The 17,203-nt window shown below is 42.9% G+C and overlaps 1 protein-coding gene across 7 annotated transcripts; it reads right to left on the bottom strand.

Annotated features, from left to right (window-relative positions):
- Positions 1-4,676: 4,676 nt before the first annotated feature.
- GRP (gastrin releasing peptide) lies at positions 4,677-16,197 on the bottom strand. 7 transcript variants are annotated; one of them, XM_054460877.2, is made up of 4 exons: positions 16,140-16,197; positions 14,990-15,630; positions 9,698-9,921; positions 4,677-5,044 (listed from the first exon to the last, which is right to left on the bottom strand). In XM_054460877.2, the coding sequence occupies exons 2-4, from the start codon at positions 15,126-15,128 to the stop codon at positions 4,979-4,981; spliced, it is 429 nt and encodes a 142-aa protein (XP_054316852.2). In that variant the 5' UTR covers positions 15,129-15,630; positions 16,140-16,197; the 3' UTR covers positions 4,677-4,978. The 7 variants fall into 7 exon arrangements, with proteins under 7 accessions (XP_054316852.2, XP_054316848.2, XP_054316849.2 ...); XM_054460873.2 differs by having other exon boundaries at positions 9,679-9,921; positions 16,140-16,185; XM_054460876.2 differs by having other exon boundaries at positions 4,717-5,044; positions 14,990-15,165.
- Positions 16,198-17,203: the final 1,006 nt, after the last annotated feature.

Raw genomic sequence — 17,203 nt, 5'->3', positions numbered from 1 at the left:
AAATGAACAATGAGAACACATGGACACAGGAAGGGGAACATCACACTCTGGGGACTGTTGTGGGGTGGGGGGAGGGATAGCATTAGGAGATATACCTAATGCTAAATGGCCAGTTAATCGGTGCAGCACATCAGCATGGCACGTGTATACATATGTAACAAACCTGCACATTGTGCACATGTACCCTACAACTTAAAGTATAATAATAATAAAAATAATAAAAAATAATAAAGAAAAAACCTCTTTTCCTTTATAAATTACCCAGTCTTGGGTATGTCTTCATCAGCAGGGTGAAAACTGACTAATACATGTAGAGATTAAAAGTGACGCCCAATCTATAAAACACAATCTCTATTGCAGCCTTTTGTTTTCAGAGATGGAGGGTAGGTGAAGTCGTGAAGACCACATGTTTGTAAACCTGGTTTTCTGGCACTCAGTCTTGAGAATGAGACACAGGGCAGGGCAATTTCATACTAAACATGGGGGCCTATTGTCTAGACATCTTCTAGTCACCGTCAGGCTTAAGACCTACTGACTCCAGCTTGGTTCTTTCTCAGATTCAATCTTGTCATAGCTGACATGGCAAACACCTCTGTTTGCCTATCAAACATCCATTTTCTTCTCCTTATTAAGAGAAATTTTGTTTTTGTTTTGTTTTCAGGGGAGCAAGGAGGTGATGTGGTAGCAAGGTCCTCACTGAAAAATTATATTTTCCAGCTTCCTTTGCTGGTAGAAGTGGTCATGTGACACAGTTCTGACCAAACACCAAGGCTGAAGATTTCTCAGAAAGTTTTGTTTTCATGATATGCAGATCGTACCCTTTTCTGTTTCCCTCTCTCTTTTCTAAATGAAACTGGGGTGTGTTGGCTGGAGCTGCAGCCACCATTTGATAGGTAATCATGAAGGGAAATTTAAGAGAATCACAAAGATCTTGGCTCTGAATCCTCGGATTACTGCACTGGCCTGCACCTCTAGCCTCTAGACTTCTTGCGATGTGAGAGAAAATTAAACTTCTGTCTTCTTTAAGCCATGGATATGTGGTTTGATTTGGTTTTGTCACATGTATCCAAAAACTACTTCTAATTAATACAGATACAACTGACAGCCAAAGTACTACATGTTTCTAAAGGAGAGGGTGCTGGATTGTCAATTTTCGGTATAAATCAATAGGAGAAATCTCTTATTTGGATATATTAAACAAAAATAATTAACAGATTGGATTTTTACATTTAAAAATATACATTAAAAACTCTTAGAGTTAAATAAATTAGGAGGCAAAAGAGGATTTTTAAAAATATGATTATCATGTTTTCATCATGCCCAAAGTGTGTGTGTGTGTGTGTGTATGTGTGTGTGTGTATTTTTTTTTTTTTTTTGACACAGTCTCACTCTGTTGCCCAAGCTGGAGTGGAGTGGTGTGATCTCGGCTCACTGCAACCTCTGCTTCCCAGGTTCAAGCGATTCTCATGCCTCAGCCTCCCGAGTAGCTGGGATTACAGGCATGCACCACTATGCCTGGCTAATTTTTGTATTTTTAGTAGAGACAGGATTTTGCCATGTTGGCCAGGCTGGTCTCAAACTCCTGGCCTCAGGTGATCTGCGCACCTCGGCCTCCCAAAGTGTTGGGATTACAGGTGTGAGCTACCGCGCTCGGCCACCAAAGTATATTTTTAATGTTTAAATATTTATTTAAACAAGGGGTAAAGAATCTGAGCAACACTCTTGGAAAGAGTAGTATATAATTAGTGTCAGAGAATGGAAGGATGAAAAATACATTTTCTTCCTTGAGGCTATTGGAGTTTCCTTTGGAGTAAAATATAGCCTTGGCGTTAATCAGGTGGTCCTCTCAATCCACCCATGTCATGATCTACCTTGCCTGTCCACCATATATATGTTATACAATACAACATATATATGTTTTTTATATATATTATATATGTTATATAACATTTGTGAACTAAGTAGAGTGGAAAGAAAGGTAGGGAGAGGATTCTGTATCACATCTGGGTCTGATTTAAGGTGATTAATTAAAAGAAAAAAAAGCCCTTGGAGGTGGAGCTAGGAGCCTTTTCCATGCACATGGTGAACATCGTTTCTTTGCTGGGAGGATGACAATGGTTCATAATTACAGGTCTCCCTTGAAGAGTTATTTCATGTTGTCTGAATAAAACAGCCAGTGGCTAAGGAAGTGAATAATGCAATCTCCACATTCTACTTAGACTACTCCCCACACAACCAAGCTGGGTTAAGTTGCTCGGTAATGATAAAATATTCCCCAAGTAGGGACTAAAAGGCGAGCATTTTGAGGCTAGAAATTGTACTGCTCTGCCAGAAATGCCTGCTTGGTGTGTTACTGAACCTCTAATCACATGCAAAAACTGCCAAATCGCCCAGAGCAATCCACCCTGTGGCACTAAAAAATAAAAATTAAAAAAAAAAAAAGACTGCTTTTCAAAGGAGAAATTCAAAGGCCATTACTGCTTTCTTCCCTTTTGGAGTCTTCCTTCTGATTATCCTGCTTTGCTGCCAGGATTTCTAAGGTATATGCTCTTAGAAGCAATCTTTTCATCTTGCTGTACTATGGACACACCTGGACTGTGTGCTGTGCAGAACAGCCACCAGGCTCCTGCTTTCCCTGAGTCCCAGGCTAGGGACTAACTGTTCTTTAGAGTAGGAATGGGCAGGAATCAAAGGGAAAATTCTTTTTGGGGAAAAAGGGAAGGGGCATATATTGTTTGTGGTCAACCACATCTCTGAACACCCTCTCTCCATTTTGATAGGGTCTCATTATTTTAGTCCCAAGATCCCAAAGTAGAATCCTAAAAATTCCATTTCCCAGCAGCCCTTGCAGCTAGGTACAGGAATATAATGTAGGTTCCACCAATCAGACACTCATTCAAGACCGATTTGGGAGTCTCTGGGGAGGGCGGGGTGGGGGAAATCCTACTGCAGGCACAGGTGGTAGCAGAGGCAGAGGAAGAGAGTGCAGACTCAGGCAATTCTGCAGCATTCTTCTAGGGGTAGCCACCTCATCAATACAATTAGAGACATGGCTTTGGGCATTGAGCATGCAAGTTTAGGCTTGAGCCCGGTTCTCTGGTCTTCCCTGACTAATATCTACCCATCAATTTTCTCCTTTTCTACTTAAACTACCCAAGGTGCATGCTATTATCTTCAGCTAAAAATTACCTGACCCAATAGGCACACACATGTGTGATGTGATATAACTCCCCTTGCAAATAATTTTTTTTTAATTTTGCAGGGAAGAGTATACCTCTTAAAAAGATTCTAACCTTGACCTGGGTTTGGCACAGAGGAGCACTGCAAGGGAGAGGAGATTTGAGAGAGCTGTTCTTACATCGTGATCAGAACTCATGGAAAAAAGTGATGGCTGCCAAAACACGGGATCACGTAGGTTCACTCTTGTGAAACAGCCAAACAAGTGATAGTCTGGATGGGGTTATTCTAGGAGCACTGGCCTATGTCCAGGAAACCTTTTCTCTTTGCCTGAAATCCCACCATTAGAGAAAGCTTCCCCTGGGTCTGGAAGGTGTTTTTTGTTTGTTTGTTTTTGGGGTTTTTTGTTTTGTTTTGTTTTTGGTGTTTTGTTTTGTTTTTTTGCTCTATGAGTGTCCTATTGGAAGGCAAATCCTTGAGAGGGCTTACACCTTCATCATCAGTGGCATGGGGGCTTTAGTTGACATAGCTCAGGATCAAGTCCTTGGGAAAGAGGCTGAAGATAGTCTCATGATAGAGAACAGGGGCCCTGTAGAGGAACGTGGTGACACTGAAAACACAGTTCACACATTTCCCCAGGTCTAGCTGTGTATATGTTTTGAATCAACATGGTTTTAAAAGAAATTAGAAAGAAATCATCATCTCTTATGTGGTTCTTAGGTAATCAAAACAAAAGCAAGACAAATCTCTTTAAGGTTGCAAATGTGATTTTCCTAAATGAAGAAATTCTAAACATATGGCAAGCAGCTTCAAAATCTGTTAATGTGCAAATGTCATGGTAAAAAAGGAATTGGTAAAAAAAAAAAAAAAAAATAGAACTAGTGAGTTAACGAACTGCCAGGCCACATTCTCTGAAAATGGAAGGAATCGAATTCATCTTATCCTTTAGCTGTGGAGCTAACTAAATCTGGCACTGGGGATGACTCCTCCCAGACTGGCGATGAAATTTTGAAAAAACAGTGCTACTTGCTAGGCATAAATATACTGAAAGGGATGTTTAAAATGAGTAATGCAGGAAATCTGGTGACTGTGGATGTCTAGATCCCAGTTCCATTTACTATGTGTCTTGGGCAAGGCACTTGATCTCTTTAATCCTCTGTTTCCCCATCTGTTAAATGGAAATGATAATTCTCAGCTTAAAGGACTATTAGGAGGCGTCCCTCAGTAATATCAGCAAAATACCTGGTCATGGTAGGGGCTGAAGATTAGGGAATTCTTAAGTGATGAATAGGGCTAGCCGCCATCTTCAACCTGGCCCACCTGGTGGGAATGAGAAAGTGAGGGAGCCTCTGAAAAGGCTCTGAGTCTCTACAAGGATTCAGAGGGGAGAGCTTCAGCCTGACTTGATCAGTGAGCACACGAGTACGTCCTCAAGCTGTTTGTTCATCTCTGCCACACTATCCTCTCATTTGGGATTGAAATAAGAGAACAGCCTGCCCTTTGGACAATGTGTTTAAGCTTTTATTGTGAATGGTAACAGCTTGGGGCCTTGAATCTAACCGACAGGTAGCCTAGATGTAAAAAGCATTAATTGGAAGACTCTTTTCGACAATTGTTCACAGCAAACAAGTTTAAACCAGAAGATGCTGCTTGAAAATCACGAATTTAGTCAAGGATGAAAGATACAGAATAGTCAAATATTTTGCACAAGGAAATCTTGTTGATGATCCGTAGAACTGATGCTTGCAGAACGCAGTCTCTTAGGGGTTTTGTTTTTCTCCTTTGAGAGAGGCCATCATTGTCATTGCTGGTTCAGCTGGGGGGTTCCTTCCTTCATGTTGAGAACCTGGAGCAGAGAGTCTACCAACTTAAGAAATATTAGAAAGAGTTCAGCAAACAGAGTGAGCTGAAGTCTAATCCTAGAAGTAAATCCATTCCTACAAGTCATCAGCATCACTTGGGAGCTTGTTAGAAAGGCAAATTCTTGGTTCAACCTAACACCTACTAAATCAGAATCTCTGGGGGCGGAGCGCAGCAATCTGTACTTTCACAAGCCCTGCAGGTGATTTTGAACATGTAAAATTTGAGAATCAGAGCTGTCCCCTAGGAGACAAGTTAACTTCTACGTTTTTTTTGAGCTACTGCATTTTGGGATCTTATTGTTTTATCAGCTTAACATTCACTCTGATATGATTACTCAGGTATGTTTTAACCAATGTTGGTTAATGTATTATACCCAGGAACTTATTACTAGAGGAGCAGCTGAGTGGTAAATTCTGGGAATGTGGAATTTGAATTCTTACTTTGCTTACTTTGACAATGCGTCATTACACAAATCAAAGCTAGTTTCCGCATTACATAATTATATATTACAAACCTACAACTGTAAATGGTAGTAGTGTGGAAACTTGGGAAGAGGAGTTAATTTGGATTTCTGCCAATTCTAAATTTATTGTGGTTTGCTTGTTGTGGCTTCTGCTCAAATTAACTAAGACTAAAGAAAGAATGAGTAGTTATAATTTTAAAATACTTCTTTGTTCCCATATAGCACCCTTTACGTGCTGAGATGAAAAAACGCTTTTCGCTGAGACTAAGAGCTTATTACTCTTCCCAAGATTCTCTGGCAATTCAGATTCCCCAACTTCCATATCAGCCATTTGCTTCTAATAAAGGAACTACTGATATTCGTGGGAAAATTATTACCTCCTCTGGCTCAGTTGTTTTGACCATGGGCTAATGAGCCCAGGGCCTGGGGTTTGATTCCCACGCATGCCAATTAGCTTTGCTTGCCTCCACCAACCCAGGCTGCCCTATTAAAGCCTGCCGCCTGTCCGAAGATGCCACCACAAATCTTGCCTTATGAGTCATTGGTCATAAAAGGGGCCAGCTAATGTGTGGGGAAAAAAATCTGCATAAGTCCCCCATTGGCTCAAAATATTGAATAAGAGAAGTTTGGCTGGAGGGAATAAAACTAAAAGGAAAAAGAGAGTTGTGGAACCTAGGAAGATCAAGGACCTGGGAGGCAATGGGCGGGGTCCATTGTTGGGGGTTGGGGGGAGCTGTATTCCAGGTGGGAGCCAGCTTTACTCTGCTCCTTCATAGAAAGTGCCAGGGTAATCAGAAGGTTATGAGTGATTCTTGATTGTATGTTGCTTTTTCTATATTTAGCACTTCCTTTGGAGCATTTCAAATATTCAGAAAAAAGACGTTCCTATTCTCTGTACTGATTTGATGAGACAGTGAGAGCAGTCCCTTAAAAGTGAAGAACGAACACATTTACTTTCTTTCCATAAGTGAGCCTTTGTAGCTCACTTCCTTGCTCCCTTCATGTCCACTAAATAAAAGGAGAGACCTAAGCTGCAAAGAATAAGGGCATAACTCCAGATTATAAAGGGAGACCAAAGGCCAACTAAAACCTCCATTGAAACCCAGGACAATGCACAACCACATCCAGGATCATGGATGATGCCCTGGAGCTTCATCTATGGGGATGAGTTTCATGTTGCAGAAACAGAACAGAGTTTCATGTTGCAGAAACCATGGGGAAAAAGTTCCATTAATTGCAGAATAGAATTAAAAGATTTGTGAGAAGGGCACAGTTAAAAGGATTAAGGTTAACCTTGAACATTGCTGGGCATAATTGCTCTGAAAATTCTGGAGCTGTTTCCATGGTTGAGTAATCTAGTTTCAGTGCACATTACACACATCCTTTATGAATTAAGTAAATATCTTTGTCATCAAAACATAGGAAATGCTTGGAGTTTCTAACTACAGCTCCAAGAGAGTTGGCAACAGTACTTGATGTTTTATTACTAAAATGAGAGAGGAGAGCATATGTAGATAGTTTTTAATTTTAAGAACAGTCCTTCAGCCTCTGAAAACTCCTGCTGCTAATTCTGGCAATGCTTAGCTAAGTTATTAAGTTTCTCTCTAACACTCCCATAACTCTAAGATATGGGAGATATATGGGTTTCTAATAGAACTATTCTCTTGGCACCCCTTCTTTTTGAATAAGATCATTGTAAGGTGTTTTCAATTTTCATAACAGCATACTTTCATTGAGGTGGAATTTCCAGTGCAAGAGAAGCAATAAAATATTTTTGTCTCTGCGAAGACTAACTGTAGAACTTGCTTTTGTGTTACTAGGAAATATAGCCAAAAGAATAGTACCAATGTGTGCAATAACTAATTATTCAACTGGAGGTGGAATTAAATGAGACGGACTTTCTAAACCTGTAAAAAGAAAAACAATGCATAAAAATAATAGAAAAGCAAAGCCTGATTTTTTTTTATAATCTTTTTGATGACCTTTTTCAGTTCACTTGGGATAAGGACTGCCCCCTTTAAGCAGTCACTCTCCGCGGCTGCCCACTCAACCCATCCTATTATACTGCTACTCAGACACCTTTGTGGAGTTATTCTTTTTGCTGTTGCCTTTGAAGCTTACAGAATATTCTTCTGAATGTGGTGGAAAATTTTTGATCCTCAAGGAAGGAGTTGAATTTGCCAAAAGATTTTAAAGATATGCAGAGCCAGGTTGAGGAAACAAAATAACTCAAACTGGACACTGCTGTTTGTTTTAAAAATGAGGCACAATAGAGTAGTAACATGATTGTGTGTTAGTAGAGGGGAGTATTTCATGAACGAGCTATGAGGGCAAGTCCAGTTCAATGTTTGCAAAAATTATTTTTGAGGTTTTTGTGGTGGCAATTTTTGTTACTGTTCAGACAAATGAGAAGGGTACTGCTGTTGGATATCCACCTACAGGAACTCCGGCAAAGCACCTGACCATGAAAAAGGCATGGCAGCTAGAATCTGAGAAGTCACCTGCAAGTTCACAGAACCCTCAGAGTATGGGATCCATCAGTAAAGAAGGGGGCTGATGACATAACACCTATGACACAGGTATGGACCAGACAATCGCTTGGGGTTTTGTACAAAGTTGGTATTTATTTCTGTATTGGTTTATTTAATCTGGGATTTTTTTTTCTGAATAAAAGCTACAAAGACTTTCCCTCTAGGTGCTTAGTGCAACAGGTGAACTTCAGTTTCCATTTAGCATAGAAACCCACATTTGAGAGGCCGAGGCTGAGGGAAATCACTTGAGCCCAGGAGTTTGAGACCAGCATGGGCAACATAGCCAGTCCTTGTCAAAAAAAAAAAAAGAGAGAGAGAGAAAGAGAAAGGAAAGAAAAGAAGGAAAGAAAGAAACCACATAGCCAGAACTTGTAATAAAGAAAGAAAGGAAGGAAGGAAGAAAGAAAAAGAAAAAAAGAGAAAAAGAAAGAGAAAGACCACAATAGACCCAAAGGGCAGTGAAATAGAAAGCTTCCCTCCAGAAAGCCAGCTGAGGCTTGGCAAAGGCAGCTCTGAGCCCCTAAAGGGGCCATCAGTCTTCACCATGAAAGAGTGAAGAAGGAAGCTCTCCAAGTACTGTGAGTGGAAAGCAATATTATTTATTGTCAGCAGCAGCAAGAAGCAAGGCCTTCAGCCTGGATCCTTTATATTAAGATCAATGAGGACCATTTCTGGAAGATGTCTGGCATGGTACAGACTGTCTGAGGCAGACTGAGCACAGGCCCTTACCCTGATTTTATCAATGAAAAGCTATGGGACTAGTTTCCTTACCTCTAAAATGGAGAGAATAATAGAATCTTCCAAGACTGCTGTGAGCATAAGCCGAGAAAATGGAGGTAAACTGCTTAGCCCAATACTTGGATTATCGTAAATATTCAGTAAAACTAGCCACCGTTGTTATCGTAATTATTATTTTGTATTTTATTATACATTTCATGGAAACTTAAAAGTTAGTGATAATCACCTCATTTCCAGTTGCCTTGCTTTCTTCCTGTAAATTTTATTCTCTCTTATCTTGCTCACTGTCTTTATAATTAAGCATTGCCAGTTTAGTATAATTATTTTCCCCTATCCTCTACAAAATCATACACAGGATGACTTTGTTGATCTCAGACATGTTCATTGAGTTTTAAAATATTAGGATGAAACCTGAACTAGGTACTCATGGAGCAAATATTAAGAAGTGCTACTTTGTGTCAAAGGTAGCAAACAAGAATGCTCTCTTCTAAAAATAGGAACTTCCACTAGTGTTCACCAGAAATAAACATAAATCTGTAGATCCACAAGGATTTACTCAAATAGTTTTCAGACTCACTATCAAAACATTCTGGTAGGGCCTGTGTGTTAAAAAAAAAAAAAAAAAAAAAAAAAATCCCATCAATGCGTAACGGCAAATAGACAAAATTGCTGAAAAAAAACCTCCTAAATTGGAGTTTGGAATCAATATCCTTTTGACTATATGTCAAAAAGAAGAGAACATAGAAATTGTCTGTCAATGTGCTTAGCATGTATTGGTGTTAGCCTAATGTAGCGACTGTGAAGGTTTATATCATAAGCAATTCTATTCTTCCTCACTTGAACTTGCGCTCTTTCCACCTCTCCCCAAATACCTCCCACCCCATCTTGCATGTATCTTTCTTTTACCTTTGCCTTTTGAACCTACATCTTTGAAGTTGCTGCTATCCTCTGAATCCCACGAAGGCTGCTGATTGCCCAGGGCCTTGGGTTGAGGTGGCTGGTGGTTTCTGTTCTCCTCTGCTTCTATGAGACCCAGCAAATTCCTTGCAGCTTCTTCCCACCTGATGTACTCTCTCAGCTGCTGCTTCAGGCTCCCTCTCTCAGAAACAGAAGAAGACTCCCCTGTGCTCTTTTTCCCCATTAAGTGCCCTGTAAAAACCAAAACAAAAACACTCAGAATGCCACAAATTTAACCAAAGGGAATGAAAGAGAAATTTAAAAGAAATTTAAAACCGATTGTGTTTGTGCTGCTTCCTCCTAAATGCAGAATAAATCGTGTTTTATTAAGAGTTAGTTCATAAACGACGGATAGATTTTGCTCTCTGTTCAAAATGTGCAATGAGCTAGACAGCATTCAGAACTGCAACGCAGGAACCCTGGGTTTGGTTCCAGCACCTCTCCTAACTAGTTAGGTGACCTCTGCCAAGTCGTTTAGCACCCCTAGTCTTCAATTTTCTCAACTATAAAATGAACAGCGTAGACTAGATTAAATCTAAGGAGGCTTCCATATCTAAAATTCTATCATCAATTCTGTGTGCACCAAATTCTATTTCCAACTGAAAGATGGAGTTTAAACATCTTCCCCAGCCAATTTTGAATTGCTGCTGAAAATAAAAGTCTCCATGCTTTTCTTTGTGTGGTTTTTAAAAAATATTGCTTTCCTTTTATCGTAGTAAAAAAAATACCAAAGGAATTTTTCATTTAAACTTTCTCAGAGTTTTTTTTGAGATTGAACTTAGGAAACTACCTAGATTTACTGTTTGTTAAGAGTGTAGTGAAAAACAAGTTGAAAACAATCCCCGAGTAACACTTTACAGCCGCGTAAATGCAGAATTTTCTCTTGGGTGTCTGAAAGTCTATCAATGGCTCCAGGAATGTGTACTAGCTGTGCAAATAATTTTTTAAAAAACTGCCGTTAAGGAGGCCAAACCACCAAAAACATGAAAATTTATGTACGCAAGAGAGAATAACTTGGAGTCAGAAGTGGCTACAGAATTCAAGGTCTGCATTCTTAACACTTTAGACCCTTGCTTGAATATTCTCATGTTCTCTACTTCTTACAGCTGATTTTTCCTGTCTCTGCAATTGGACTTTGTAGAAATTTGAAATTTCTAACGTCAACAAAACTGGTGCTTTTGATCTAAAGTGTGCAAGGAAAAAGGTCTGTGTGGTTCCAACACTGACTGGCATTAGATTTAAGGGAAACATAAAATTTGAAAGATCTTCAGTCTTAAAATGGAAAGAGGCCCCTTCCCAGAAGTTCTATTCACCAACAGAGAAGCCCTCACTGTAACTTTATCGCTTTTATGTGTATTGCAATTTGCAGTTTATGGGATGTTTAAATGTGCTTGATTTCATTTGATCCGTATGCTAATTGGTTTGGTGAAAATGAGACTTGCCAGAGGTCACACAGATGTAAGCAACAATTTTAGGATTAAAATCAGCTCACAATCTAGACTACATTATTATACTGCTTGGCAATGTCTTTTAACTTGCTAAGAATATAAGGTAGCTAAAATTATTCTGGGATCTGGAAGTAAGGATAAGGTCTACAAAAGGCTTTCTAATGTTACAAAAATATGGATTATATGCCAATATATCATGATGCATTATGTAATTGAGAAAAATTAATTCTATGAGTATTAAGGAGCATTAAAATCAGGTTGTACTGCATTGCAGTGTGAGCGTTTGCCAAATTGCTTATGACATGAGACTTCACACAATTTCAGGATCCTAACTGGGGATACTATCCCAAGCGAAGGCCTGGAATCCTGAATGATTGGCTCCTCACATATCAGCTTGGTCACGTGGTGCTCGGATATCCACTCAATAACCTTGCATTCAGCCATAACAGTGACTATGTTGTGCAACTTCCCAGGAAGTAGTGATGCATTTGGCTTTATTTATATGGAGGAAATTAAATCATGATGGTTGGAAGGCAGGATTAGAATCCTGATACTCCCAGTAATGACCTAGATCACCTTGCCCTTCTAACTGCCTATCGTCTAGTTAGAACGCTGGAAATGAGAGAGTTATTGCCAGTAAAACAGAGGAGTGATGCAGATATCACACATAAGAACCTCATTTTCGTCATGCCTGAATAATTTTGTGGACTTTTCTAAAATGAGAGGAGAAAGTCATTCTCCATTCTGTGATTGTACTAACTTTCAGTACTTGCATGTATAGGGAATGTGTGGGGATCAGTTCTTTACCTCTAGTTCCATAGACTGGTTGTTAAGGAGAGCACGCTAACTGTAACATCCCAGGGAAGTACACATTCCCTGGGTCCAATTTCGCTTTTGAGCTAGTGACTGTCAACCAGATCAGCATCTCCATGGCAACATGGATGATACGCCCACTTCCACCTCTTCTCCCAACATCATTTGTCAAGTGCCCATATCATAATAATGGAAATCTCACCATAGACAAAAGACAGGCACTTGAAAAAATAAAACCTTGATCAGAGAAAAAAAGAGCTTTTGTTCTTTTTATTAATCATTTAAAGATACTACTAAAGGGAGGGTTTGAAACAGAAATGAATAAGACATAGATGAAAGTGTTGAGTACTACTAAGAAGTAGTATTTTTGGACCCACACTTAAATTCTATTCCACAGTTTCTGGGGCCATAACAAGCCGTTCTGCAGTGAAATACTGGTATTTCCAAATTCAACCTTCTGGGATATGTCTCACGTCCAAGCTAGAACCACAATTAGGAGCATTTCATGGGTGCACAAGGAATAGTAGCCAGTGTAAGTGTTGTCATGTATTTTCATCACACAAACAAAACATTTCCACGAACATCAAGCCAGATAAAAATTTGTGAAGTTTTCAAGCTGTTAACCTTTTTTCCATTGCTGCACCATGCTTCTCTCAGCTGGAAGAAGCAATTTACTTACTAAGCCTATAAATGTGTGCTGACAGCATCCTCATGGACAGCAGTATGTAGCTTTGGTTTTATATAATTAAAACTAAACTACATGTCTTTGGTGACTGAAGAGGATAAGCATTTTCTTGAGATAACTGAAAGCTAAATTTAAAGTGTAACATCATTCATCCTTGTCAATGCTCATATTCCAACAGAGGGCATGTTACTCAAAGCAAACGTTTTCTCAACCGCAAGGTAATTTTAGGCTAAAATGTGAGTTTCTACTTCACCTCCCTCTTTCCCTTCCTCCTCCTCAACTCTGCACAGTTATCAAAGGGAGAGAAAAAAGTGCATTTGAGAATAAATATGAAAATGGTATTTGGGGTCACCACTGGTTGGTATTTCTTTTGGGTTAGGAATGCTCAAGTACCACTATGAAGGGCAATTAAATGGCAGACACCCTAAATACCTGGAGACAGATGTTCTGCGGAACTACAGCAAATCAAGATTGGCTTGACTTGCACCAGAAATAACATGATGCCACTCCCCAGTTAACTCTATTGTCCTCCTTTGGGCCTGCAAGCATTATCTAATAATAAGCTTTATTAGTACAATAATATAGATGAGTAAAAAGAGATTGGGAATCCAGAAGTTTCATTCCATCTTTCCAGCCCCATTGGCTGGTGGTTGGGCCAGATAATGGCCACTTGATCTAAGCTCCCAGAAGCCCTCTTTAAGAAGCATCAATTCTAAGTTTGGATTCTTCAACACCTGCTAAGCATCCTTCATTCTTGAAATGGAGGGTTTTTCAGCTTCACCCATTCCAAACTCTCCTCTCCACACCAGACTGCTGGGTTCCTCCTGTCCCTCAGCAATCACACATTCTCTCATCTCTGGAACTGTCAAGACTTGGCAAATGATTATTTTAGCAACAGTGGAAACCACTCTATTGCAACCCAAAGATCTCGACTTCCCTCACAAAAGCACACACGACACAGAAGAGCTGAGGAAGCAACAGTTCCAGTCCCACTCCTTTCCCCAAATTATTTGTCTTCTATCAAGATTTGTGAATCAGCCGATATGTGAATTAGCAAGTACTTGTTCAACACACCGTTCCCCAGCGCCCCTTCTAAGTAGATGGCTAAGGAAATACACACACACACACACACACACACACACACGTACACACTCTTAAATCTCTTCAGGGATTAACCAGCTTCCCACAAAGCTGGTTGGGGTTGTTGTAGTTGGCTTTTGTGGTGCGGGTGGGTGGGGGAGTGAGGAAGTTGGACGCCCTGCGTTTGCTGGAAGCTATGCTCGGCGACGCCGAGAGCCCTGGGGTGATGCTGGGTGAGCCGAGGCTGCCAGGCGCTTCCTGCCTCCCAGCTGAGCGAAAGCAGCGAGTGGGCGCAGGGCGGAATCCTGACCCCACCCGCTGGCGCCCTCCCCACCCGCAGCGCGGCCGTCCTCTCCGCCCGGGTTCTGGGGGCCGTGGCGAGGGAGCCTCCAAGCCGGTGCCTAGAAAGCAGGACCTGTTGCAGAGGGAATGGGAAAGGAGCGAGGGGAAAGGGCGAAGTCGTGGGTCTAGAGGGGCGGAGAAAGAGCGGAGCTCAGAGGGGCAGAGAGATCCGGATGAGCTTGGAGAGCAGGCGAGATTCCCCAAGCTCAGAGCCTGCTGGCTGGAAAGAGGGAGGGCAAAAGGGCAGGGAAAAGAATATCGCTGCAAAGCGAAGAGAAGGACTGAGGAAACTCCAGAGAGTCACAGACAGGCGGGATTCAGGGCACTGCGCACTGAACAGATGTGAAACCCAGGGCAGGAGCGCTGCGCCCTAGGTCCCCACACCTGTGGCTTTGCGGGGCGCATAGGCGCAGCTTAGATTTCAGCCCATGCCGGTCGCTGTTGAGGCCACCGAGCTGGACCAGGGTTCTGAGATGCTTTCAAGGGACAACACTCCCCAAGATTATTCTAGGAGAGTACCGTGCCAGACAGGTTGAGACTAGGCGGACAAAAGGACATGTAGGATGGGCGCAGAGGGAAGGTGATCTGCACCGGGGTTGGCTGATGGGAGCTCGGGTGCCCTGGGGAAGACGGGGAGACAGGCTGGAAGCGAGCGGGAAAGGATCAGGGGACCAGCTTGCGGCTGACGAGGGACTCATGGGCTCCCTAGAATGGGGAAAGGTGGGGTGGAGTTTTAGGAGAACCGGGAAGGTGTTTGTCGATAGAAAGGTCACAACAAACCCAGCTCCCAAAGCTGGGCCAGGGAAACGCAAAGAAACTGGGAGACAGGTCCCCTCCGGCTGGCTGATCCAGAGGAGGACAAGCGCGCGGCTCCCGCGGACAGGACACTCACCCACCGCCCAGTGGTTGCCGCGCGGGTACATCTTGGTCAGCACGGTCCCTCCGCCCGCAGGCAGCGGGACCGCTCGCCCCCGGGGCGCCTGGCAGAGGACCAGCGCCAGCAGGACCAGCGGGAGCTCGCGGCTGCGCATGGTCTCGACGGGAAGCCCTTGGAGCGCGGCGAAGAGGCTGGGAAGAGCAGAGACTGGTGACCCGGACCTCGGAGGAGCTCCGCCGCCGCAGCCGCTGGTGCTACTGCTGCGGCCTCCACTAGGGCCCCTACTTTATATAGAAGCCCGGGCGGGGGGGCTGGGGGGCTCTTCTACCGCAGACCAGAACGCTCTGACGTCTCCCTATAGCTAACCGGGGCGCTGGGACGCCCGCTCCGGAAAACCATCCATCTCCCCGCCGAGTGATGAAAAGGCTGAGTGTACATTGCCCCGTCTTTTTTCCTCGTAGCCCCGTCCGCCTTCCCCACATCGGATTAATTCCTCCGGTCCTCGACGCCTTCCATCCAACACAATTTAGTGAACTCCTCCCTCTCCAGGCTCGCTGGCGCCTCCAGCATTAGCTGCCTTGAGAGTCCTGGAGAGGGCGACCCCGCTGCCTGATCTGGGCCGGGAGGGGTGGGGGGTGTAGCTGGAGACGGGTGAGCTGTAAAGATGGATGGGCTTTGCTGGAGGGATTTGGAACCACCATTTGAAGGCCTTCTGATTCTCCAGACCTTTCTCTTCGTAGGCCACATCTTTGCTGTCCCAGCCCATAGATTTCGGGACCTTGCCTCCTCCTTGCAGATCTCTCTCTCTTTCTCTGGACCTTGCCTCTTTCTTGCAGATCTCCTCTCCTCCCCTCCCCTTCCCTCCACTCCCCTTCTCTCTTCTCCTCCCCTCCCCTTCCCTCTCTCTTTCCCCTCCTTCCCAATCTCTCTCTCTGTCTCTCTCTCCCCCTCTGCTGCCCTCCTCCTTAAGGTTAAGGGCAGTATCCTTAACCCACCTGGTATTCCCAGGCAGCCCTGCCCACTTCTATGGCAAGACAGAAGATAGCTGGCCCTTTTTACAAGCATGCAGCTTCCATGGAATAGAGAAAGAAACTGCTTTATGCCAGTTTCCCTAGGCTGCCTCTACGTGAAAGCTCAAACTGTCCCTAAAGTGCCACATACACACCCCTTTAGAGTTGCTCAACGTTCCTCTGCTCCTTCTGTTCTCAGATCTAAAGAATGGTCACCAGCCCAATCCCCGAGGTTCTAAATACCATGGATACAAAGGGGATCAGCACCATAGCAATGCAACAATAAATAGAAGCTGGTAGGATGCTGTTGCCCACGTTTTGGCTGCCAGAGTTGGCCGTGTTGGAATAGGTGAGGTCTATTTCTCCTCAAATGCTTGTTAATTGCCTCCCTGGTGGGTCTTTAGTGTTCCATGTCAACATGGTGTTCATATTGATATATTGATATTGTTAAAGTTGAAAACATACACTTGTGTCTGAGTATCTGCTGATTCAATACATTCTTCTTTTTTTTTGTTGTTTTTTTTGAGACAGAGTCTTGCTCTGTCACCCAGACTGGAGTGCAATGGCGTAATCTGGGCTCACTGCAACCTCTGCCTCCCCAGCTCAAGTGATTCTCCTGTCTCCGCCTGTGGAGTAGCTGACATCACAGGCATGCACCACCACGTCTGGCTAATTTTGCATTTTTAGTAGAGATGAGGTTTCACCATGTTGGCCAGGCTGGTTTGAACTCCTGACCTCAAGTGAGCCGTGGCCTCCCAAAGTGCTGGGATTGCAGGCGTGAGCCACTGTGCTTGGCGTTCAATATATTCTTAAGTGATTACACACTCACATTGCATGACTGAGTATTCTTGGATCTGAAGAGTATTTTCATGCGTGTGTCTGGGTCTAAGAGAAAAAAAGTCAATTTTAAGATCATTAATAGTTTGGTAGCCAACAAAATACAACAATACTATCCTCAGGGAGTGAGCTAAGTGAAAATCAAAAGAAAAAAGTCCACAGACTGGCCTGGGCTCCATCCCTCCTGGGTTCCGGGCCTCTCTGCATTCCGTCCCCAGGCTCTGTCAGTAGGCAAGTGTTCCACTGGCAGGCAATTGATCATCCCTAGGCTTGCTGCCTCCCACACAGTGAGCTTGCTTCAACACAGAGACTTGGTATTGTTCTTCTGTGTGTCTGCAGAGCACCTGGATCATAGTGGTGCTTGATAAGTATTTGGCGAATG

Source organism: Pongo pygmaeus, chromosome 17, assembly GCF_028885625.2.
Source record: "Pongo pygmaeus isolate AG05252 chromosome 17, NHGRI_mPonPyg2-v2.0_pri, whole genome shotgun sequence".
NCBI lineage: Eukaryota > Metazoa > Chordata > Mammalia > Primates > Hominidae > Pongo > Pongo pygmaeus.
This window is presented reverse-complemented; position numbering and strand designations above follow the sequence as displayed.

Bases quoted from the DNA above. Each gene is read 5' to 3' on its own strand.
- GRP (XM_054460873.2), bottom strand. From the start codon at position 15,128: ATGCGCAGCCGCGAGCTCCCGCTGGTCCTGCTGGCGCTGGTCCTCTGC. The intron at 9,922-14,989 runs GTGAGTGTCCTG...TGGTTTTTACAG, and splicing joins CGGCAACCACTGGGCGGTGG to GGCACTTAATGGGGAAAAAG. The intron at 5,045-9,678 runs GTAAAAGAAAGA...ATATTTCTTAAG, and splicing joins TGTAGGTTCAAAAGGCAAAG to TTGGTAGACTCTCTGCTCCA.